General features: G+C 36.8%; 1 protein-coding gene across 1 annotated transcript in view; it reads left to right on the forward strand.

Moving 5' to 3' along the window:
- Positions 1–20,506: 20,506 nt before the first annotated feature.
- The window catches only part of LOC145682109 (uncharacterized), a 31,085-nt gene continuing 25,250 nt past the window's right edge, over positions 20,507–26,341 (forward strand). Inside the window, exon 1 of the mRNA XM_081753704.1 lies at positions 20,507–20,837. Coding sequence (XP_081609830.1) covers positions 20,507–20,837 — 331 coding nt within the window. The remainder of the gene's footprint in view (positions 20,838–26,341) is intronic.

Below are 26,341 nucleotides of genomic sequence, written 5' to 3' on the forward strand. Positions count from 1 at the left end.
GCTTTTGTGAACGCGGCATTGAACCTCCGGGTTCCATAGGCCATAGAGTTACTTAGTTTATGTATTTGCTTATTACATACTACATGCAAGAAGAAAGAAAACACAGATCATACATGAATTAAAAACTGCAACCGGAAGTAGGCTCAAATCTTGCAAACGGTACGAGATATTGGAAAAGTAATCGAAAAAATCTCCCCTTTACGATATCTCTTGCCGATTTTTACCAATACTTCTTTCACTTGTGTTTGCAAAGGGACATGTACAGATGTGAGGAATAACAAGGAGACTCATGCTCATATATGAATGATGCTCTGTGTAAAGAGCGCAGGTTCAGCTAGTCTATATATTAGAATGCTAGGTTTATATGTTTGTCCCCAATCCTTTCGACAATGAGATCTCAAAAACCACACATGATAGAAACGTGCCGTTTTCGCTGGTCGATTCCAAATTTTGTGTAGATTGTCCTCTTCTCATTCAAATTTTCAAGAACAGTGTCATTAATGTTCTATTTAACATTTTAGGGACCGTTTTGAGCCGATAAGATTAACATTGCAGGCCGAAACAACGGTGTTAGGGAACCATTAGAGAAGTTACATATGGTGGATTGATGGACATTGCTTTGCTTAAATCTGAATGGCAAAACCTATTGCATGCTGGCAACTTTAAAGGCCACAAGATACACAATGAGGATATGGATTTATTAGAAAAAATATTTCCACTTAATATCGTGTTACTTTTACAAATTTGTTACAAACTCACTCCAACATCTATATACATAGCAATTCACTTCCTTTGTGAGTCTCCTATTCTTTACTTGTGTGAGTAAGGAGACATGCACAGTGGGAAGGAGATTCATGGTCATAACAGAACGATATGCTGAGTAGACAGCGCAGGTTCAGCTAGTTCTTATTTTAAAAGTAGAATCTTCGGTAACCGTAAGCATGCACACCACAAGCTTTTTCAACACAGAAAAATGGATACATCAACACCGCGCAAGGAGTTATTTCAACACCGAAAGACATGTCATAGTAAAAGTCACTGAAGTCAAACTGACACCAAAAACAGTGTTAATCTGGTGGTCTGACCTTGAATTTTAACACAGAGAGTGTTGAATTAACACAAAAACGGTGTTACTTAAACGGCTTTGACCTTGAATTATGACACATATTGTGTGTTGAAATAATAAGAAAATGATTAAGCAGGCAGCCTAAGCAGGCAGCCTAAGCAGGCCTTTCAGACTAAGCAGGCAGCCAAAAATTCCAGGTCTGACTCCCGGTCGAGATATGAAAACTATTTTATGCAATTAATAATAATAATAATAATAATAATAATAATAATAATAATAATAATAATAATAATAATAATAATAAATATTTGGGATATTATTTTATGGAAATATAAACTTCCTACACGGAAATATAAATTTGTATGAAAAAGGTGGAGATAGGAAACTTTTTTAAAATTATAGGCCCACTTCCTTATTACCTGGTCCAAGCCAAATTTCGAGAAGTAAATTTAAAAAGAACTAACGAGCTTTATAGAGAAGCATTAGTAACCCGTAAACAGTACAGCTTTACATCCAATAAATGCACAATTATTAGTTAATGCACGAATAAATAACATATTGGAAGCAATTGATGAACATTAACAATAGTAATATCGTCATATAACTAACAATAGTCATCCAGAAACTAGATTCTTGGGTTTAAAAATAAACGAAAACTTATGGTTGGTTGCACATATATTACCAACACAAAAATACATAAATAAATTGTCCATTATAGGCTCTTAGAATTAAAACAAAATAAATACATAATATTTAATACAAGTTGTTGTCAACCTAATTAACTCGTTACTAAGGTATGGGAAGCTATCTATTAACTGCTGTAAACAATTGTAAGTATGTAGTTTCAGTATAATGCAATATATATTTTGAACCTATGTATCCTGTACGCCAAATACCGTATATTTGTGAATGTAAGAAAATACTCCATTTTTAATTTAAGGATTACAAAAATATAGCACATACTGGATATTCGGAACCTACTATAAAACATGAAATATCAAATTAGATTCAGACTTCTTTAGCCTTCCTTACTAGAAAGGTCCACTGAATCTGTAGGGGTGCAAGGCTGAAGCAGTAAGCATGAAACAATGAAAGAGCTTAATGGAACCTCGTGATTCTAGTCATTAAAAAAATCATAATATGTTACGATAGCAAGATAAATCCATATTTTTGGGCTCAAAATTGCGATTTAAAAAATGTCGTCTTGGATTCAGAAATATATGATATCTTAGTTATGGGTAATTCTCACTTCCGCGGAGTAAATAAATGAAATAAAACATTCGATGATGTAGTCCATGTGGCTTCTTACTTTTGCCATTAGTTGTTCATTAAATTTAAAGTCCGTTGATTCGAGGTCCGTTAAATCGATGGTCTTGATAATAGCTGGACAGTTTTTCTTACGTACATTGAGGAACTTATTAAAACCTTCTTGCATTTGCACCCTGACATATTTTCTTCTACCAAGCCTACTTCACCTGTATGTTCGATGAATTAGTTAATATTAGATAACATTAGTCTTGTATTGTTATCTAGGTTCTTACTCACATATTCTAAAGGAAAATTAATAAATAATGTTGCCTCAGGTTCAGTGACAAAGCTACCATCACGCAAAATCTCGCAGAGTCCGGTTCGCTATCCAAGAAGATCTAGGCCAAAATACCAGAAGATAAAAGAAGAACATTTGGGATTGGCAAACAATGCAATATATATGGTGTATTGGTGCGTATTGTTGTTGAGGTTTAGAGGTTCACGTCTGGTGCGAAGAGTTTCGGTTCGACCTTAGCCTATGGGAGTTTGAGCTGGACATGACTTTCTTATTTTTGCTCAAGAGTCTACAGTTTCTTCTCTTAACTATATTCTGGCCAATTTCGTCAATTCATTGTTTAAATTAGTTCAACTTACTACCATTTTAGCTAATAAACATAGAATCTTAATTGGGAGCAACCACGCAGAACTATCCTAATATGCACAGTTTACAATGGTTTAAAGTTATAGCAATATAGTTCACAAGTATCTTTATTAGGAAGCCTAAAGTTTCATTTCATTTAGGTGTTTCTAAAGGTTATTCAATCAATTAGTCATTTCAGAAACCGTACGTCTTAATTATCTCTCTAATTGGAGTAGATCTATGTTCTAAAATGGCTTATTGAAATAGCAAAAATAGATTTATACACAAAATAAGAATTTTTCCCTGTAACTAGGGTTGCTCACGAGAGAGAATATTTATGGCAAGAGATGAGACAAATTAGACCTCTTCTAATAAAAATAGATACCTTGCAACGTGAGATATTACTTACACGACATTATTTAGAGACGAGACAGGCTCGGCTCTTTTCTCGTAAGCAGATCTATCAATAAATTATCTTTTTGAAACAATATTATGAGTAGAGAAAAATTATTACGGTCGGAAATAAAATTCTCAATTAAATATTGGGCATATTAGCTTTCTGACTTGCTTGATAAGATTTATGAACTTTTCAGACGATATTCATTTTAAAAACGCTCTAAATAATGTCTTTGTCCTATATGATCAATAACAAGTGAATGTTTCACCTTTTATCTATATACACATCTTTTCCGAAACTAGTCATATCCTCACTGAATACTGCTTTTAAACACAGTAAAATACGCAGAATTTCAAGAGGGGGCGTCAAACTCTTAAGTTCATACTGTTTTAGGGTTTTTATATACGAATCCTAATATGATATTCATATTGCGTTCAAAGAGGAGTTAAAACTCGGAAATCCCCCTCTGCGTGCACCACTGATTTAACAACTCATACTCCGATATATAAGTGTGCTTCTTTTTTACCCTAATTTCGGAGCTGCCAATTTGAGCGACACCTTCGAATTATTCTGTGTGCTTGTTCGTTAATGCACAGGGATGAATTCAGGGGGTAGCCCAGGGAGGAATCTCTCCCCGAAGAAAATTCATTCCTTCCCGGAGAAACTTCCAAAATTTGAGTCACAAAATGTAGAAATTACTTCACCCAATTATTTGCTTTTCTTTCCGTGCACGTGCAGACGAAATTCGATCTCTCAATGTACATACAAATGACGCAGACCCATTCTATATAAATATTAAACAATTAACATCTAAGATAGAATACCAAAATAGTCAATAAAACCTGTATTTCTTAACGCTATGACCGAGTTTGGCAGAACATGAAATTGTCAACTGTTGAAGAAAGGTTTGTATTTTAGTAGGTACTATACTCTCGCCCTATATTATATATTAGTACTGTAGGTAGCACTAGCACAGATTGAGATACGAAAGGAAAGATAGGGCTTTGATCATTCCATATAACCTCTGATGTCAGCAGACTTCATTCAGTTCTTGAAAATGTACAGTTCTTGCATTATTTGAAATAGAGCGCGTAAATTCCATTTCTAGCATAGGAAGTAACAGACGTAAATGTGTTTTACGATTGTTAATGCAAACACACCTTTCTTTAACTAAAAATAAGTGAGTTAAAGGGTGAGATTCAGAGGGATCAGGGAGGAACAGTTATCCCTCCTGGGTTAGAGATTTATATAGAATTTATCAATATAATTGTAGTATATAAGTGAAAGATTGCTATTGAAGGTGACGAAGATCCTGCTCAGTGCCGTGCAATGGGGGAGGGGCAACGGCCCCGGGCGCCGAAGTAAGGGGCGCAAAATTCGGGAGGGAAAAAGAAAAGAAAAGAAGGAAAGAAAAAAGAGAGGAATGAAACACATATGCACATGTGAACATGTGCACATATATAAAATGAAAGGAAAGAAAGTAATAAAAAGTGCTCAAAATCAAGGAAAAGCAGGGTTTACTTTTTAAAATTTTTCTCACCTTTCGCGGCTGGTCTGTCGACCTCACTCACACGTACGGGGCTACATCGTATACTCTCGCCCCAAGCGCTGATTTTCCACGACACGGCACAAAGTCGTGGAAAATCCTACTGAAGACAGTCCTACTGAAGATTTCGTAAACTAAACTATTGATGTGTAGTATGCAATGAAGAAACCAAGGCTAATATGCTTGATTTAGAATCAGAAGTGTGAGAAAGAATGATAACTTTTTGTTAAGATATTCCTATGTATGTTTGTTTTAGGACAAAAAAAATATTTGCGTTAATTTAAATCTTTTTGAAAACTTCTACATTAGTAACAAACAGTAACTACTGAACATAGGAAATAATAACAAAAATAGATACTGTAAATAGCAGTTAAAGTTTAGTCTAAAATATTTTTGCCAGTCTTTATTTAATGTTTTAGGTAAAATTAAACGATTGTTTTTTTAAAATTATAATCTCACATTGAATATTTATCAGCAATTAGTCTCAATATTAGGTAAGATGTGCATGTGAATGGGATTGTTAAATATGCTGCTTTCTTGCAAAAATACAGAAAAGCAACCCTTCCCCCCGAGTGGTTCACATTCCTCCCGGGTGAAAATGTCTGAATTCAACACTGTTAATGCATTACAGATTAAATGGAAGTTATATAAGTAATGACATAGCAGTCATTTTGGCGGTATCTGAGAATTGTTTCAGACATCTTGATTGTCTCTTTCAAAGTTCTTCAGTGACCATTCCATGCTCTATTGCAGCGTTTCCCAACTGGTGTGCCACAAATGGACCGCTGGTGTGCCACGAGGAAATCGAAACAAAATTATTAATTCTATAGCAACCAAATTGCAAGACATAGGGAAAGAATGAATATTTCTGTATTTCACATTACTATGAATTTCTATCATGGAAAAAGTTACTCTTATTGTAATATATTATTCTACATCTATTACTGTGTAGCAGACAGTATTTCGGCTCGTACACATTTCCACGGTTAGCTGCTATGTTGCGCTTCAATTGAGAGTCATACTAACACCGAGAAATGGAAGCACTTGTACAGTACTTGTCAAGTTAACGTTCGTAGAACACTCATTCGCACGTGAATGACAGAACAACAGTTTGTTCAACAGCTGTGTTTTGACTTCGACGCATCGCAAGCTGTGTGATTGGAATAATATGCTCGATTTTGGTTAAAACAGCAAAGTTAAAAGTACAAGACATTTGTTTGTTCGTTCGTTATTTAGTGATCTTCGTTCTTAGTGAAAGGTTGGATACAGTTTTCGAAAAATAAAGCGTATTTTTAGAAATCTGAGTCCTATATTTCATTGCAATTGCTTTCTATTTTAAACTTAGAATTATATATATATAAAAAATAAGGGGGTGCTGTGGCTCAGTGGTAGAGCGTTCACCTCCGGTGCTTGGGGTCCCTGGTTCGATCCCAGCTCGCGGAGTGTGAACGTTGTGATGGACAAACACCGTGCTCGTGGGTTTTCTCGGGGCTTTCCCGTTTCCTCCCACTTTCTTCATTCCACAATTTCACTCATCTCTCATTATCACCGTCTCCTTTAGCCTAACCGGCATAACCGTGGGACGTTAAACTTAAAGACTTTATTTTATTTTTTAAAAAGAAATGAGCATAATGATTGGGGAAAACCAGTGATTGAGCTTTCATCTCTGTGAGAAGGAGATCAGTAATCACAGAAAAAAAAAGATTACCATGGTATTTTATATTTGCAAATAATAATAATAATAATAATAATAATAATAATAATAATAATAATAATAATAATAATAATAATAATAATAATAATAATAATAATAATAATAATAATATCTATGAGTATGCCGCGAGAATTCAAGTTACACCCGTAGTGTGCCGCAAGTTGAAAAAGGTTCGGAAAAGCTGCTCTATTGGATAAGGCTTGTCAATTCCCGTACGACTTCCATTTACCTTGTCTCATTAAGCCTCCCAGGGACATCTATGGTGGACGCAGTAAAATTCACCGACTGCCTTGTACTCACGTGCCATCTGTTGTGCCTTATCGTAAGTATTTGAGGAAGGGAAGTTTTTGAGCTTGTAAAAAAAAAAAAAAAACAAAAAAGGAAAAGAAAGAAAAGAAAAAGAGAAAAGTATAAATTTTTAATCAACGTTGGGAAATCGCAACGATTATTGTAGTATAGTATTGACTTTAAAAAGGTAAGGAAAGTTTAATATCCGTGAAAGGGAAGGGCTGAACGGGAAACTAGTCATATCTTTACCTGTCTTCTGTGATTGATACTTACATTCCCAACATGAAGTTTTTTCTTAAACACTGTCTTCTAAAGAATGAATGAACTTTACAGATAATTTTGGAACTTTATAACTCTCAAATTTAATCTCCCTCGAGGCTATATGATTAGCGTACATGTCTTCGCCATGGGAGGCTCGGGTTCTATTCCCGGTGGGATCTTACACAAACTATCGACTATTTATAGAAAACAACCCAGAAGTGTCCAATGTCACAGAACAAAAAAAAAAAAAAAAATACCGATCATGTAAATCATCCACAAAAACAACTTGATACTGGAAACAATCCTAGATACTGTAGAATAAGGGATGAATATGTCGTTAAAAGTAAAGAACTAGTAGCGAAACAATGAGTCTCCGAAGAGAAAGAATGAACAGACACAACAATGAAAAGAAAAGAAAACAGTCGTAATAACACAGAACTATAAACCGGAATGCATTAAAAGAAAAGCGGGTCAACTTAGAGAAAATACCAGAAGACGAATGAGAAATAGAAGCAATGAAAGAACTGAGATCAATAACAGAAGTTTATCCCCTAGAGCTTACACACTGACACTGGCTGCCAATATTAAAATGCAACAGATACATACAAAAAATGCAACACATTACACCTACCTGAAATCAACGAAGCAATAGTCGAAACTTAATGACTACGACGACACTCCAAGAAAAAGCAATCAATAACATACTCTGTTGCAATAGCAATACTACGGGTTTACAAGCAAGAGATCAGACCTCAAATAGAAACTCAACAAAATAAAGAAAATAACAAACACCCAGCAGCTGGGTTGTAACCCCGGGGAGCAACTGAAAACCTAATCTCCTAAACAACTTCCTGATCCCTCAAAATGGAATTTATCTGTTAAGTGTTTATTTAAACATGTTTCCTATAGCAAATTGTTATAGTACAAGTTGAAGTACCCGTTTATTGTAGGGAAGAAAAGGTTTAATAAATATAAAACCGGATATTTAATATTAAAAGAATTGTCCCTCTTTTCTGCTTTAAAAAATCAATTTTCGAATATGCTGCAACATACAACGTATGTCCATCTATTTTTGATTATGAGTTGATATATTGAATTTTAAATCTCCAGCTCAAGCAAATCCTCATAGTAAGCATTTCTGAATAAAGAGTCGAAATTTTAATATTAGAAATTGCCCCTTTTAAAAGCCGATTTTTTGAAAAGGCTAAAACACATGTTCGTTGTCGTATATAGACGTTGACTGAAACAGTTCTTTGGCACCTAGTGAAGATATATGTATTTGGATACATTATCAGATATTTTATTTTGAACTTTGGGACATTTCATTTTAAATTCAACTCAATGAAAAGCATCATCGTCTGTTTAATGTTGAATCACTTTTCGATTTTTTCTAAGTTCATTTGCTTTTCCTACAAGAAAGTTTTCTTTCTGTCTGTCATTTCTTTCTTACACATGTAATTTCTTAATTAATAAAAACAACAGTTTGTTTCACCGTCCGCATTCCTATCATCGCCTCACCTATGTAGTATGCACTTTTCAACGAGACAGAAGAAACAGTCAATGATCTAGGATATTAACCCGGAAGGGACGTTAAACAAAACCGTTGAGAGAGTTTTGGAAGAGGTAGTTGGTATTGGATTTCAGATGCGGCAAAATGCAAGAGCGCGAACTATAACTTCGAACTTACCAAAAGTCATACCTTTCTCTAGCTTAGAGAGCATTTCTCTCAGTTAATGTTGCATAGCTCTTGTCTACAATGGGTTGCTCACTACGAAACAACTTCGGTTTTAAATGGATTAATCGTCGTCGTAATGTTGGTTTTCCTGTTTCGACTTCGCTGCTCCTTAACTCCCGGCTGCTTGGACGCTCAGCAGACCAAAGAGATTAATGGACGAACATCGACCCATTGAAGGATTCATCGAGGAAGAAACACCGAGGTCTACAAGTAAGTACTAGTAGATTAACCGAACCCAATCGCTATTCCCTTCTCACCCACTTCAACCCCTTTTGACATCACAATCTGTTTCTTTTGTATATGCTCGATTTTATTTATATGTAACCGAGGTCAGATCCCGTATTTTATACTCTACCGAATTCAGTATTTACAAAATCCTGGGCGCAACTTGTCAGTTTTGACATCCCCAAATGCACAGATTGTAAACACGTTATCTGAGCCTATTGAACTGACAAAGGGCGACTGCACATGGTGGAAATGCTATGAGGCTTACGCCTTATTTATAACTAGATCAACCCACATTATGCTTTATTTTTTGTTTAATTATGCTTTATTTTTTACAAATTATGTTTTATTGTTAATTTCAATCATTGTTTTACATTAATCGTGTATAATGTACAATATTTACTATATATTAAATATTCTAAATATCTTGATCTATTTATTAATATTTTAAGCAACCAATTTCTTTCATATTTAATGAACTTTCTACTTAATGCAGTGTAAAGAGATATCTTCTCGAGTCAGTTTTTCTTATCACTTGTGTTTACCTTAGAGGTGCGTAGTATATACAGAAAGAGAAAGTAAAAGATGCTACCAAAAAGTACAGAAAGTGCTCGAGTTCAAGAGGTAGGGCCTACACATAATATTACAGTGTGGAGTTCTTGTATACTATTCATCGTTGGCGGAAAGTTTTCTTCTTTCACTTTTTTCTCCACATCAAAGGATTACACCGAAAAAAAGTTTACGGAAATAAAAATAAGCTTTTCATTGTTGCATTGTTATGTTTTCAATGGTTTTGCGTTGTAAATATTCGTTTTTAAAAATATTAATACAGTATGTTAAATTTGCAGTTAAACAGAATTTTTCAAGAATTGTGCTATATATTTTAAATTATGCTTTATGCTTTATTTTCTAAAATTATGCTTTATTATGCTTTTAAAATTAGTTTCTTCTGAACCCTTAGACAACCACAACCATGTTTAAGATACCAACCATATGTGTAAAATCGCTATTATGTTTTTGGGTTGCTCTATTTATAACCCTTAATTTTATGTGGCTGCACATGGTAGAAATGTGATTTTCATCCCCTTATCGCGACCCTTATGGAGATGAGCATAATTAGGATTTATTTTGTATTAATTTGTTCTTCGCCCACTGTTAGAATTTGTTGAAATTCTGTTTGTTTTACCACCCTTCCTCCACCCTCTCGATTTGCAGTGTAATTCTGTTTTTTATGTGTATTTTTCGACGCATTATTTTTAGAGATATTTTGAGAATATGGTGCATTTAGGTTTATGTCACAAGCTCGACTCACGTCTTTAGATTCGATTGTGCGCCCCACATTTTTTCATGGCAAGTATGGGGAAGATATCATTCGGTTATTTGAATATTTTGAGTTTACTGCGTCATTTACGAGTTTAACGCAGTTAAGAAACACGTAAAGACGAATTTGTGAACTTATCGTATATAGATATAAAGAGACGTATGATTACAAAATGAAATGAAAATTTTGAGTTTTATGTCCCACGGTTATGCCGTTAGGCTAAAGGAGACAGTGATGATTAGAGATGAATAGGATGAAGAAACTGGGAGGAAATGGAAGAACCCCGAGAAGACCCACGCACACAGTGTTTGTCCACCCCAAAGTTCACTTGACGGGAGCCGTATGATTGCATTATTTGGAAGCTTTGTAGTTAAGAAAGTGACGGAACATACGATTAGATCAAGAGACCAGAAAGAAGGGGAATCCATCAAGAAATACATTTACGACAAGCTAGATCTTATATTTAGTTTCGATAAAGTCATGCCTTTACAGCAACAGATCAATTTTTTTAATCGAAGGGTTGTTGCCACAGCACTTTAAATTGACATGTAATAAATCGTTTAAGTCGGTGGATGGGTTGTGTGAATTTTTATTACAAGAACAGTCAACTGAGTTAATTGTGAATTATAAGACGCTTGTTAAAGGAAAATCTAAAGAATAAGTCTTGCAATATAGCACACCGGAATTTATCGCAAAGATAGCTGATGTTTCACTGCGCGATAATTCTCATGTTTCATTTCCTCTCGATGAACAACAGCAAAGAAAAGAAAAGCTTACACTTTTACAAGTTCACTAGCTGAACCTGCGCTCTCTACACAGCGCATCATTCGCATGTGAACATAAATCTCCTCACAACATATGTACATGTCCCTTTACAGACACAAGTGAAAGACGTATTGATTAAAAAAAATCAACAAGGGGTATCATAAAGGGGAGATTTTTTTGATTATTTTTTCTCAATATCTCGTACCGTTTGCACGATTTGAGCCTACTTCCGGTTGGAGTTTCTAATTCATGTATGACCAGTGTTTTCTTTTTTCTTGTATGCAGTATGTAATAAGCAAATACATTACATATACAATTAATTATAATGTCAGTTATATATGGTGTTCTTTGGACAAAACACTCAAAAATAAAGATTTATCTTAGACTCGAGAAATGGTTATCCTTCCTTTTTCACTATTATTTGGCCATGGAACAGACGCCTGAGACATATACAACTCCAATATACAATATTGTAGTGTTGGAATGTATAACGCATAGGATATGATGTTTTAGTTTTTTTTTTAATTTCAACGCTTCCAGTGTACCCTAAAAAATGTAATAAAGAAATAATGGCCTTGTTTTTTTTAATATTCAATTAGAACTGGACAATCTACGCAAAATTTCCAGTCGATCAGTGAAAACGTCATCTTCTAGAGCCTATAGTTTCTGAGATCTCATTGTCGAAAGGATTGACCACAAACATATAAACATAGTTTAAAAGAACTCGGAAGATGGAAGCACAATTCACATGCATTGATTTTAGAGAAGGCTTATTAAAATACAAAGGTTTTGAACAATAATTTTATATCATAAACTGTATGAGAAAGATATAGTTAACTAATTTAGAGTATTTAAAGTGCAAATACTCAAAATGTTTGTCTCTGTTAAACGTGAAATCACACATAACCGTAAATGAAAGATTTGAAAGCCAAAGTTATAGGTTGGAGCTCAGGCGCTTTTAATTGCTGTTGTAGCATTTTAATAGATAGATAATGATATCTTACCCGCTGGGAAAGAATGCAGTAATCAACAGTCTGTAGATTCTATCCCGCTTGGTCAATAGAAATGTACTGTAACTGTTATTCTTCTTTTTATACATCTGAATGTAAGAGTGACATGAATAGTAAGTATAACAGAATGAGCACTCATACGAATACTTCTATTATTGTTAAGAACAACTAGAACAGGTGCAACGAAAATTATAGAACGTCTCACGCAAATAATGATATACACTGCCCAGACAAAACATTAGTGTGTAACATAGCTCAATTCAGCGTGCGTAGTCCTGCCCCCCCCCACCATCACGTAATTCTTCGAAAACAATTTCAATCTTTTGTACTTCGTTTGCTCCCATTTGCTCCGTAGTAGCTCCGTTTGCTCCTTTACCGTTCCCGAGAAAATGGAACCTTAAAGTGGGGGGGCCAGAACAACGTCGTCCCAGCCCCCCCACCCAACGAAAAATAATCGCTGAGGGGAACTGATGGTGGCATTCGTTTGCACTTCGTTTGCTCCCATTTGCTCCGCAGTTTCTACGTTTGCTCCCCTACCCTTCCCGAAAAAATATAAATTTAAACTGAGGGGCCAGAAAAAGGTTGGTCCTAGACCCTCGAATTGAAAACAGTCAGAGACATGAACAGATGGTCGCATTCGTTTGTACTTCGTTTGCTCCCATTTTTCCGCAGTAGCCCCGTTTGCTCCCATACCGTTCCCGAGAAAATGGAACCTTAAAGTGGGGGGGGGGGCAGAACTACGTCTTCCCAGCCCCCCACCCAACGAAAAACAATCGTTGAGGGGAACTGATGGTGGCATTCGTTTGTACTTTGTTTGCTCCCATTTGCTCCGCAATTTCTACGATTGCTCCCCTACCGTTCCCGAAAAAATATAAATTTAAAGTGGAGGGGACAGAACAACATGGTCCCAGCCCCCCACCCAATAACAGAGAGGAACGGATGGTGGCATTCGTTTGTACTTCGTTTGCTCCCATTTGCTCCACAGTTTCTCCGTTTACTCCCCTACCGTTCGCGAGAAAGCAGAATTTTAAAGCGGAGGAGCAAGAGCAACATGGTTTTAGCCCTCCATCCAATGGTACAGAGAACGGATGGTGGCATTCGCTTCTACTTCATTTGCTCCCATTTGCTCCGCTGTTTCTCAATTTGCTGCCCTGCTGTTCCGAAGAAAATGGAGCATTAAACTAGTGGTTTAGGAAAACGTAGTCCCAGCACCTCGAATTGAAAATAATTTCAAAGAGGAACGAATGGCGACATTCATTTGTACTTGGTTTGCTTCGCGGTAGCTACGTTTACTCCCTTACCATTCCCGAGGAAATGGAACTTTAAAGTGGAGACTAGAACAAAATTGTCTCAGCATCCCACTCAAATAATCATAATGTCATAGGGGAGGGGACGGTGGCATTATTTTGTACTTCGTTAACTTCGATTTGCTTCTCAGTCGCCTGGGTTGCTCTCCTAGCGTTCTCGAGTAAACAGAACTTAAACACGTGATCTCAGCCACAATCCCAACTAATTTGATCGCAGAGGGGAGTGGATGTTGGCTATATCTCGTTTGCTCATATTTGCTCCACGATTGCTCTGAGTACTCGTCTACTCCGATTGTTGTTAAGAAAGAGAAATTTTCAAGCGGTTGGTCTGTTAATGTGATCCCAGTCCTTAAGCTCCTAAAAATTGAAGTAAGAAACAAATGTTTGCGTGATTTGCCCCGAATTGCTCTGGAATTATTTCACTTTCTTCCCTACTGTTCTCTGTAAAATGCTCTTTCAAAGTGGGAGGTGGAACAACATTGACCCAAGCCCCTCGTTACTAAAATGAATCGCAGATGAGAATAGAAAGTGGCGTTTCTTTGTACTGCCTTCGCTTCGATTTAGAGTACTTTTCCTCTTTTTTCTGCCTTATAGTTCTCCAAAAAATGCAATTTTAAATTTCTTCTAGAATAAGATATTCTGAGCCCTGCCCCCATCTCACTACATGTAGGTCAGAAATAGTGGAAGCTGGTGTTTGTTTCTGCTGCGTATCCTCCGATTTGCTCCGAAGTTGTTTGTGTGTTCCTTTAATGTTCCCAAGAAAATGCAATTTTATGTTACTACTCTATATGCAAAGCAACTGGCAACTATTGATCTTGTGTTTATTTTGTTTTTGTAGGTGGCCGCGGTAGTTCAGTGGTAGAGCGTTCAACTTTGGTGCTTGGGGTCCCGGGTTCGATCCCAGTCCATGCCAAGTGAACTTTGTGGTGGACAAACACCGTGTATGTGGTTTTCCTCGGGGTTCTCCCGTTTCCTTCCACTTCCTTCATTCCACCATTTCATTCATTACTCATCATCACCGTCTCCTTTAGCATAACCGTGGGACGTAAAACTTTTCATTTCATTTTTGATTTTAGTAGTTTGTGTGTTATGGCCGTTAATGGCAGCGATTGTCATGGGATATGAAATATTAGTGACATACCTGTACATGTATTACTGTATTTCAACTTGAGTTTTGACTCCAAAATATTGAAAAATATACAGCTAAAGAGGGCATTTCCCTGAAGGTTAGGAATATATTGTCCGCCATTTTGTGTTCGTTCCCCCCCAAAAAAAATCAGCGTTGAATCCTAAAAGACATGTCACAGGAACCTATGTACCATAGCTCTACGGTGAATGCCTCCTTCTATTTCAATTCTTTAGAATCTTAGGCCAAAATAAAAATTAAGAGAAATGTACAATCTGGAAAATCAGTAGTTTTGAAAACACGTCAGTCTATAAAAACGGAAGATGACGCTCTATGCATACGAACTAGGATTCAACCATCTTGTTTTGCGCCATTTTGAAGATATTCAGAATTAAATAGTTTATAGAAACAAGTTTCTTTCTTAAAGAAGTCGATATTTCAAATGACCATATTAAAAAATCATTAAAGGGAAAGAATAGTTTTTACATATATGCAAATTTCGTGTCCACCATCTTGCTTTCCGCCATTATGAAAATATTCAGAGTAGAGCAAGTGATATGAGCGAATAGCTCGCATCCGGAAACCCTAAGTTTGGTGTCAAAATATTGGAAATCCACAGCAAAAAATGGAAGTTCTTGTATAGAATAAGAATTTCACCATTTTGTTTTCACCATTTTAGGCACTTTCCCCCAAAAATTCAGCCTGGAATCCGGCAATGCATGTTACATTGATCAATGTACCATGACCCTACGGTGGATACCTTCTCCTAACACACAAATGCCATCCGTTCATTTTTTAATTTTATTTCCGAGACTTGGCTGGCTGACAAAAAAGGTAAAGTACATAATTTTCAGGAACCTCTTGCAAGTGTGACAACGTGCAATAAAATTCGTTAACATTATCCGCTGCAACAATAACTATAAAACTATCCTTTGCACTAAAACTAAGTCACTGGTTCTAAATGAGTATTAAACAAAATTCCTACCTTCACTAAATGTATGTCATTAATATTATCTTCATATATCACGACAATCATTGCCATCAACTGTCATAACACCCAAACTACTAAAAACAAAATATTAATGGAGAGCAACCCAGGCAACTGAGAACCAAATCGAAGTTAACGAAGTACAAAATAATGGCACCATCCGCTCCCCTATGACATTATGATTATTTGAGTGGGATGCTGAGACAATTTTGTTCTAGTCTCCACTTTAAAGTTCCATTTCCTCGGGAATGGTAAGGTAGTAAACGTGGCTACCGCGAAGCAGATCAAGTACAAACGAATGTCGCCATCCTTTCCTCTTTGAAATTATTTTCAATTCGAGGTGCTGGGACTACGTTTTCCTAAACCACCAGTTTAATGTTCCATTTTCTTGGGAACAGCAGGGGAACAAATTGAGAAACTACGGAGCAAATGGGAGCAAATGAAGTAGAAGCGAATGCCACCATCCGTTTCTCTCTGCTATTGGGTGGGGGGCTTGGACCATGTTGTTCTGCCCCCCCACTTTAAATTTATATTTTTTCGGGAACTGTAGGGGAGCAAACGTAGAAACTGCGGAGCAAATGGGAGCAAACGAAGTACAAACGAATGCCACCATCAGTTACCCTCAGCGATTATTTTTCGTTGGGTGGGGGGCTGGGACGACGTAGTTCTGCCCCCCATTTTAAGGTTCTATTTTCTCGGGAACTGTAAGGGAGCAAACGGAGCTACTGCGGAGCAAATTGAAGCAAACGAAGTACAAACGAATGCGACTATCTGTTCCTGTCTCTGACCATCTGTTTTTAATTCGAGGGTCTAGGACCAACTTTTTCTGGCCCCTCAGTTTAAATTTCTATTTTCTCGACAATGGTAGGGGAGCAAACGTAGAAACTGCGGAGCAAATGGGAGCAAACGAAGTACAAACGAATGCCACCATCAGTTCCCCTCAGCGATTATTTTTCGTTGGTTGGGGGGGCTGGGACGACGTTGTTCTGCCCCCCCACTTTAAATTTCTATTTTTTCGGGAACGGTAGGGGAGCAAACATAGAAACTGCGGAGCAAATGGGAGCAAACGAAGTACAAACGAATGCCACCATCAGTTGCCCTCAGCTATTATTTTTCGTTGGGTGGGGGCTGGGACGACGTTGTTCTGGGCCCCCACTTTAAGGTTCCATTTTCTCGGGAACGGTAAGGGAGGAAACGGAGCTACTGCGGAGCAAATGGGAGCAAACGAAGTACAAACGAATGCCACCATCAGTTCCCCTCAGCGATTATTTTTCGTTGGGTGGGGGGCTGGGACGACGTCGTTCTGGCCCCCGACTTTAAGGTTTCATTTTCTCGGGAACGGTAAGGGAGCAAACGGAGCTACTGCGGAGCAAATGGGAGCAAACGAATTACAAACGAATGCGACCATCTGTTCCTGTCTCTGACTGTTTTTAATTCGAGGGTCTAGGACTATCTTTTTCTGGCCCCTCAGTTTAAATTTCTATTTTTTCCAGAACGGCAGGGAAGCAAACGTAGAAACTGCGGAGCAAATGGGAGCAAATGAAGTACAAACAAATGCCACCATCAGTTCCCCTCAGCGATTATTTTTCGTTGGTTGGGGGGGCTGGGACGACGTTGTTCAGGTTCCATTTTCTCGGGAACGGTAAGGGAGCAAACGGAGCTACTGCGGAGCAAATGGGAGCAAACGAATGCCATCATCAGTTCCCCTCAGCGATTATTTTTCGTTGGGTGGGTGGGGGGGGGGCTGGGACGACGTTGTTCTGGCCACCTCACTTTAAGGTTCCATTTTCTTGGGAACGGTAAGGGAGCAAACGGAGCTACTGCGGAGCAAACGGAAGCAACAGAAGTACAAACGATTGAAATTGTTTTCGAAGAATTACGTGATGGTGGTGGGGGGGCAGGACTACGCACGCCTCAATTCAGTGGTAACGATGAGTGTAATGTTTCAAGTAAAGAAAATAGTTTAGGGAATAGAGAGAGACCTACTCTCAAGACCCACACCATCACTACGTCTATTGTTAGGGATAGGATTCTGCCTTGCATCAAAATAACATTGGGCAGAAAGAGTATAAGGTACTGTTGGATTCTGGCAGTCAAATTTCTATCTGTAAAGGGAGCTTCTTCCTCCTAACTCCAAACTTGTCAAAAAAATATACCTTCATTGGAGGCATTTCGGATAAAAACCTTGAAACTAACACTTTAGCTGTTTTAAAGTTCAAAATTGAAGGCTATTCTTTTACGCACACTTTCAGAGTAGTAGACAAATTTGCATCTTCTGTTTTGTTGAGGAATGATTGGTTGCTTCCTCGCCCTGCGTGCCCTGCGTGAAGTAATTTTTCAGTTATAAGAATTAATGATCCTGAAGTTCGGTTGGGGCACATTAGTACACATGCATGTGGGGTGGATTGGTACGGACCAATGTGCCCCCACTGCTCTGTAGCAATCTACCCCTTCCATTTGTAATTATAAGGGTAGACTACTCTTTGTACATTTACCATGTATCACAGTTTTCGTTGTAATTAACATCAAGTAGAAAAAGTTACTAATAATATGGGCTATCTCATGTGTGATCGCTTGATTTCCGTAATCAAAGCATAAAAATAAATTAACCAAAATAATATGGAAAACTTTCATATTATTATATTTCCGGCATTCCGGAAATATACGTAGGGACTATAGCCGATAAGTACACAAACTTTCGAATGGAAAATTGTTTAACCATTTAGGAGTCTTGATAGCAAAAATATGAAGACTCTTTCCCCCAGGTCATAACATGCGAGTGATTTTAATAGGCACATATCTAACAAAATCAACCTTAAATATATATTTGTACATGGACGCTAAAAGCCAACGTGTAGTAAGCGTCATATTTATTCCACTTTCAGCAACCTATTTGAAAGTTAATCAGCGAAGTTCTTGAAACTTTAATATTATAAAGGCAACCAAGAAAGTTCTGTCGCTTTTTGTGGAGGTCTGTGTTTAATTGGCACTCACACCGTGACTTGAATGCGAATGGAGATAAAGCGAAGGTCAGTTGTTGGTGTGGATATACCCAACATACTACCTGATTGTGGCAGTTCAGTTACACAGTGAACTTGCGTAAGGACAGCGTAAACACGGCTCCTCCAGAGAGAACCCTAAGAGCGAGTATGGTGTATCAGTTCAAACTGGGGTCAAACGCCGCTGTAGCAAGGGAGAAGATATGCCAGGCCTTTTGTGAGAGTGTCGTGACTACACGACAGTGCAACGGCGGTTTAACAAGTTTAAAAACGGTGACAAATTACTGGAAGACCCACCACGTGCCAGAAGGCCAACACATGTACAAAATGAAGACCTTCAGGCAGCAATTAAGGCGAACAGTGGCCAGACATGTGAGAAATTGAGACTACAATTCAGTGTGAGTGAAGAAACCATTCGGCAGCACCTCCATCAACTTGGGAAGCACTGCAAGTTGGGTCGATGGATTCCACATGATTGGATCCGAGCCAGAATGCAACGCGAGCAGACACCTGTTTTTATTTGCTGTCTTGTCTGAGGAAGGAGAAATTTCTGGAAGGGTGTTGACATATGATAAAAGGTGGGTCCTGTACGAAGCTCCATGGCCCGGTCATGATTAGCATCCCATGAACCGGTTCCAAAACAGCCAAAACTAGCACTGCACCGAAAGAAGATCCTTCTGTGTGTTTGGTGGAATGCTCGTGACATCGTGCATCGGGCACTTCTACCAATTTGTCAGAGCATCAATGCAACTGTGTACTGTGAGCAGTTAATTTGTATTCAGGAACAACTCAAAACTCTAGAGCCAGCAAAGGGGTCCTCCTGTTACAGGACAACGCTAAGCCCCACATGGCTAGGATGACCCGGGACACCATTCTATGCCTTTTATGGGAAACACTACTGCATCCCCCATACTCCCCGGATATTGCACCATCCGATTACCACCTGTGCTACCGCAATGGAATCCATGACCTCCTACCGCAATGGAATCCATGGCAGAAGGTCGTCGATGCTGGTGGGACTATTTTTGGTCTTGCAGGTACGTCTTAGGTGAGATATTGGTGTTCGAAGGTTGTGGGTGAAAAAGCGACAGAATTTCTTGGTTACCTTTAGAATAACAAAGCTCCGCCTCCTCTGGAGACAAGGGGACGCTCGAACCAAAATTATAACATCTTTTCCAGTTAGTAGTTGAGGTATGAAAGATTTCAAAATTTTGTAAACTGTAGGATTATTAACTTCTACAGTATTTTTCCTTATAAAACAGAATCTTATTTATAGTACGTTTTTTTTATTTGTAAATAGCTAGCGGAACTTTTAAATTTTGATGAGAACACCAGCAAGCATTGGACTTTTTGTTTTATTTTTTATTTTTATATAACAGGTTGAACTAGATCTATTGAATTACTAAAAATTCTGACAAATCTTCAAATTCTTTTTATGATTTTTTTTTTTTTTTGCATTTTTGCTGCTGTAGGTTCTTAATCCTATTGTTAAAATACTTGAGTTTGTGGAAGTTTAATAGAATTATGTTTCAAAATATTTCATGGAAAAATAAAACAAAAAATACGTTATCTCTATTATCAGAAAGTGTGTGATATTTCACTTTACTTGTACTAATCTGCCCCAAGCCAGTACTAATCTGCCCCCACATGGGGAAGATTGGCACAGATTGCAGACATTTCGTAAAATATAATTTACTCCAGGTAGGACATCAGTAGAAACAATATTGTACATTGTAAATGTAGCTAAAGAATCACAGTTTAAGTAGAAAAAAAAATCGTGTTTCTCAAGCTGACAATACCCTCGGGTAAGTAAACATCGTACCAATGTCCTCCCCTCTCCCCTACAGTTTCCGAACAAACAGTAAACTTAATGCAAGCGTATTTCATAACGGCAAGATCTGTTACTTTACCACCAAAATCTAGTGTTTCAGTGCCTGTTCGTAAAATTAATGATTTAGTGGGCGTTAAGAATATTTTGCAACCCAATGAAAAAATCTGTTCCAAAGTTGAGATTTTTATGAATGACTCTAGAGTGGATTCTGCCAATCCTGTTATACGAGTAGTCAACCCTACAGACAAAAATTTGTGTTTAGAGAAAAATCTTCACTTAGGTGCTGCTATTGACATTAGGGCGGGTGCACATTACCCAAATGATACAGATAGTGTTCAAAATCATGGTTTAGCCAGTAAGGGGAAGATGAGTAAGTAGTAGTGAGGGCAGTAAGGGGAAGATCTTTTCTATGAAAGCTTATCGCGTCATGAAAAGTTAGAATATTCATGTTTCCACCTTAAAAGAAAAAAAAAACTGTCGAAACGTTTGTCGGTGTGTTAGAAACTTTGAAAGTAGGGGGTCTACTAAAAAAAATAAAAGCGGCATTTAAACAATTCATAATTGATTTACAAGGAAATGAGAATGAATGCACTGAAAAAACAAGATGAATTCAACGTACAATAAAAATATAGTTGAAACTTGGACTGTAATTAGAACAAGAATAAAGTTGGTGCAAAGCATTTTTTGTTGTTGTTGTAACTACTATACTGAATTTTGCATTGTAATCATAATCATAACGAGATAGTTGTGAAAAACATAAAATATAGGTAATTATTTTATGGTTATGCAAACAATGAGTATTGCTCTTGTAACACTAAATTGCTTACATTACTTAGAGTGCGTTTGTTTTTACTTGGCACGCTACCTGTCTAAAAGATATATTTGTCTGCAACACGTTGTTGCCACGCCACAATTAAGTTCAGAGTTACAATACGCTAGGAAACACAGCAAAACGCCACACCACTCACAAATCACTGCAACACACGTGTTGACGTGTGGCAACTGAGCACTTCTAACACCCGCCAAATAGCAATGACCTTATTTGATGGGATTCTGACAACTATTGTTACCTACACGACAAAACCAATAAGACGTCTATTGAGCTAAAACGTTCAAGTGAGTGCGAGCAGAAAATACCTTAAAGCCAGCCAAGTGCACTGGCGGGAAGTGTGCCAAGATAAAACAAACGTACTAGTATTGTGAATTGAATCATACGAGACATGCATACGATATGCATATAGTCGTGGAAACGATACGGCGCTTGCGTGAAATTTAATTAAAAAATTACGATTTTTTAAATGGTTATTTAACTTGCAAATATTATAAATGTTGTAACAAAGAGGAATTATATTAAATATTATATAAACAAAAAATAACAATTGAGTAAACACTACGGTTTCATAAAGATTAAATTTATAATAATACAGTAATAATAATAACAAAATACTGCACTGCAATGACATGCAGAAGTCTTTCTAGAAACAAATATAAACTTCTAAGAATAAGATATTATTATTATTATTATTATTATTATTATTATTATTATTATTATTATTATTATTATTATTATTATTATTATTATTATTGAAGATTTGAGAATTCAAAATCTATATATATAAAAGAGAACGTACAAATCCTTTGTTAGCTCATCACGCTAATACGGCTGAACCAATTTCTTTCATTTTTGGGGGGTTATTAAGATTTGGACCCTAGATGGTTTTTATCATATCACTTTAATTTTCAATTACCAGTGTCTTGAGATAATTGACCATTCAAGTGTCCATAACGTAGAAATCCTTTGTTAGCTCATCATAGCTAAATCTAACCGTATTTATATGCAACCCACATGACCGTGTCACTCGGCGGGTTAACATAAATGACAGGCGATATAATGTTAACATTTACTGCAATCTTCTATGGTTTTTATCATATCACTTGAAAGCGAAAAAGTAAAAATTATCTAAGTAACAAAGTTTATTGCGTTCCGGGGTGACCCCAGCGAAGCGGGGTGAACGCTGCTAGTTGTACCTATAATAAGTTGTAGAAGGGGCCGGCCAAAATCCACGTATGACCAACGGGGAAATATGCAAGGTTTATAAACGAGGCGCAAGATAGGAAGATTGGGGACTATATATGAAAATCCCAGCATCAGGAAAGACACCTATGAGAGAAATAAATTATTTATATACCGGTACCAAAGTTCCGTTATATGACTATACATAAATTATTACAATTTCAGAACAGTTCGATATCTCCAGCCTTGATAAATCAGTACAACATTAAATTTCTAACTTGTTGCAGTCAGAACATGTAAATATTGTGATATCGAATGCAAGAAGCATTGGTTGTGTTCCTGAAGAATCGTCGGCTGTTTGTGAAGAATTGTGACTTATTAATGAGAACCGCCGCATCTCACACACATTCGATAGGTGGCGTACAGAGATTGTACTGCTGAAATATATCTTCCAGAATTGTCTGAATGAAGTGATCATCTGAGACTGTTAGCAATTATTGTGAGTTTCACGAAGATGCCCCAAAGCATGCCTTCCATTCCGTTATAACACTCCAGACTATACACTGATAAATACGTTCACAGTGTTAGTTTATTATCTATATGTGTCATCACTGTACGGCAGATTAAAGCGGAGCTCATCCAAAAACACACTCTGCCAACCAGCAGGATATTGCCTGAGGTTTTTGTGGTTCTGAAGCCGACACAAAGATATGTGTGCTGTTAGTCGAGCATTTATTTGGCTCTGTTGAACCGTTCAGTATGCTACCGTTATCTCAGACAGGTCCACTTACGTTACTCTACTAGACCCTACAGCATCGATCTAACAATGTGGATTATGATGTTCAGTTCATCATGATCATGGGAACAGATGTCTATCATTATGTGGTTTGGTCACATCGCTCTGTCCATTGTCCGATTGCTTGTTATTTTCTCTCTATTGCTTCCACTTACGCATCCTGTCATATCAGATTACCAATTTGGTGGAACGAGAAATCGCCTTCCTCTAGGCCGATCATCCACATTTGTGAAGTTGCTCCCCTCCCTACTTTGAAATTTCGACTCGAAACCAAAATGAATCGTCTATTTTTCGTTTGTTATTGATTGTTTTGTAGCAATAAATGTTTGTTCCGTTGGTCCCTCCACTTACAAACTTCGACTGAAAACCAAAATTAATCGCTTGATCGATAAATTTGAAGAAAGAATAGTTTGTTTCGAAAAACATAAAGAGTGTTTACAAAAGAAATGAGTGAGGCAACTTCACACTGGGACTACTTTCAAATTTCTATTCAAAACCGAAGCTAACCATTTGTTTTTCCTTTGTTATTAATTATTTTGAGGTGAAAATAATTTATTTCGAAAATCGAAATAAATTTCTGATGTGGTCTGATTCAGCCTGATCCCTTCACTTACACAAATTTCGATTCAAGACCAAAATTAATCGTTTGATTATTTTGAAGAACGGTAGTTCGTTTCGAAGAAGGTAATTCGTACCAAATAATGTTGATGAAGGTGATTTGTTTTGATTGTTTTGAAGAAAAAGATCACTTGTTTCGAAAACCCCAAAGAGGTTATATTTGGTGGCCAACTTCACACTCCTTATTCTACATTTAAATTTCGATTCAAAACTCAAGCTATTCGTTTGTTTTTTGTTTCTTATTGATTAATTTGAAGAGGAAATAGTTTGTTTCGAAAAATATTAAGTCATTTACAAAATAAAATTGGGTGGACAAACTTCATACTGATCTTTCAAATTTCAAATTTGAAACCCGAAGTGGTTGCTGAATTCAAACACTTAAGGTTTTAATAGAGAATCTAGGGTGGAGACGTAATGTGTCTGAATTCCAAAACAACTTCCGGTTACAAAATAGATATACACAAAGCAAAAATGTAACAGGTACTAAGTAACAGTTTTTTGGAATCGATTAAGCGTTCTAAACATAATTACCATCTTTTCTCTCAACTCTATGTTCAAACCGGAATTGATAGAAAACAATGACTTTCGGCGTTCCTAAAATATATTCTTCTTAACGGACTTAACGCTGATCGCTATAGAGTAACAATTGTAATAAATAAAAGCACGCACATTCCTTGTAGTCGATTAAACATATCTAGAACACGTATCATTTCCATCCTGAAGTATCTACTAAAACCGGAACTGATAGAAATCCACTACGACTGCAGCTCTCAATATTGCTCTACATGCAGTAAAAACGATGAATCCAGTTTCAACGTTGATCTGATCGTCATAGAGTGAAAACGTTACAGTACAGCAGGAAGCAGTTTTATGTAATCAATTACTAAGCATTGCAAGAATATGTTTCTCTCCGCTCTAATCTCTCTTCTGAAACAAAATTGATATAAATCTACGAAACTTATGAGTTTAATAATAATTGAAAATAGATTACGCCATAAAAAACTCCTTCACGTAGTGTACACATGACACTGTTAATTGTTTAATGTATAAAGGGAGAATGAAGCACTAATTTTTTATTCAATCTTTGTTCTTTTCAATTAGTATTACTCTGTTTCTTCTCAATTTGTAATGTATAAAGCAATTATACAGTATTGCATTACTATGCAACATATATTCGTTCTAGTGTTTCAATTCTTGTTTTTTAAAGTTTAAAATAAAAAAATTAATACTAGTTTATTATCAAATCTGCATTCGTCTCAGGTATTATTATTATTATTATTATTACTATTATTGGTTCTTTCCTTTTCTCAATTTTTAAGCAATAAAATGTATTGCTCTATCATAAAATATGTTTCCTTCAAATAGTGTTATTCTGTTCAGTGCTGTACACAAGGGTAGGGATTTCGGAATTGGACACTCCCTTGAACAAGGTGTTATGCAGAAATAAACATTTATTATACTAACAAGGGAATATTCCGATTTTGTGAATTCAATTGCTGAAAATGATTGCTAGCACTGGATTCACCACTAGAAGAAACAGAGAAAAAGACTGTTTAATGGCAGACCGAATACAGGGTGGTAGATAAGTGAGGGTAAAATGCGTAGATAGAAAATGTCCAGAAATGCCATGTTAATTTTGAAACGAGTAGAGGAATTTGAGGTCAAATGTTGGGTATGAGGAATGCATGTAGAGCTCCACTGAATAGGGGTAATGTGAATCATGGGAGACATCTGAAAAGCCGCCATGTTGGATTTAGCGCAAGAAGAATATATTGGAAAGGGGTCATGTAACATATGGCTCTTGACGCATACCATCTATTGAAATCAATAGTGGACAATACAGTTTGACACCTCTGTAACAGGAGGTGTTCCACGCTATGGCATTATAGCAATACTGACGTAAAAGTGACGTGAATAAGGAACAACCACAAACATGAATGAGGCCACTTTCCAGCCAACAAACGTCCCGATACACCTAATATTCGTTCACATGCTGGTAAATGTGTAAATATGACTAAGTATAACCTGAAAGAGATCATGACTGATGTTTTCTGGCCTTCTATAGAGCTGGTAAAACTGCTGCTCTTCGTTGATTCATGGAGAATCAATAAAGATAAAGAGTTGGTGCAGAAACCGTATTTTGTTGAACGTACCCGACTCCCTATTCATGATGGTTGCACGTCACTCGTACAACCGTTGGATATTCTTCCGTCCGTATAAGAATTTCGTAAAATATATAACAGACACCGTTTTTCTATCATCTAACTCAGTGGCTGCTTATGTTAGTGTTGCAGCGTTGCGCAACGACCAAAGTATTTCAAGAAAAAATATTATCATCAATAGTAGTAAAGAACAGAAAAAATACCTTTTAATACTTGCATATATACAATTTAAATAACATTTTTTTACTTCTGTAACTGTCCGTTTCGTTAATCCGTTTTAAAAA

Source organism: Thermobia domestica, chromosome 3 (assembly GCF_964235325.1).
Source record: "Thermobia domestica chromosome 3, izTheDome1.hap1.1, whole genome shotgun sequence".
Taxonomy (NCBI): Eukaryota; Metazoa; Arthropoda; class Insecta; order Zygentoma; family Lepismatidae; genus Thermobia; species Thermobia domestica.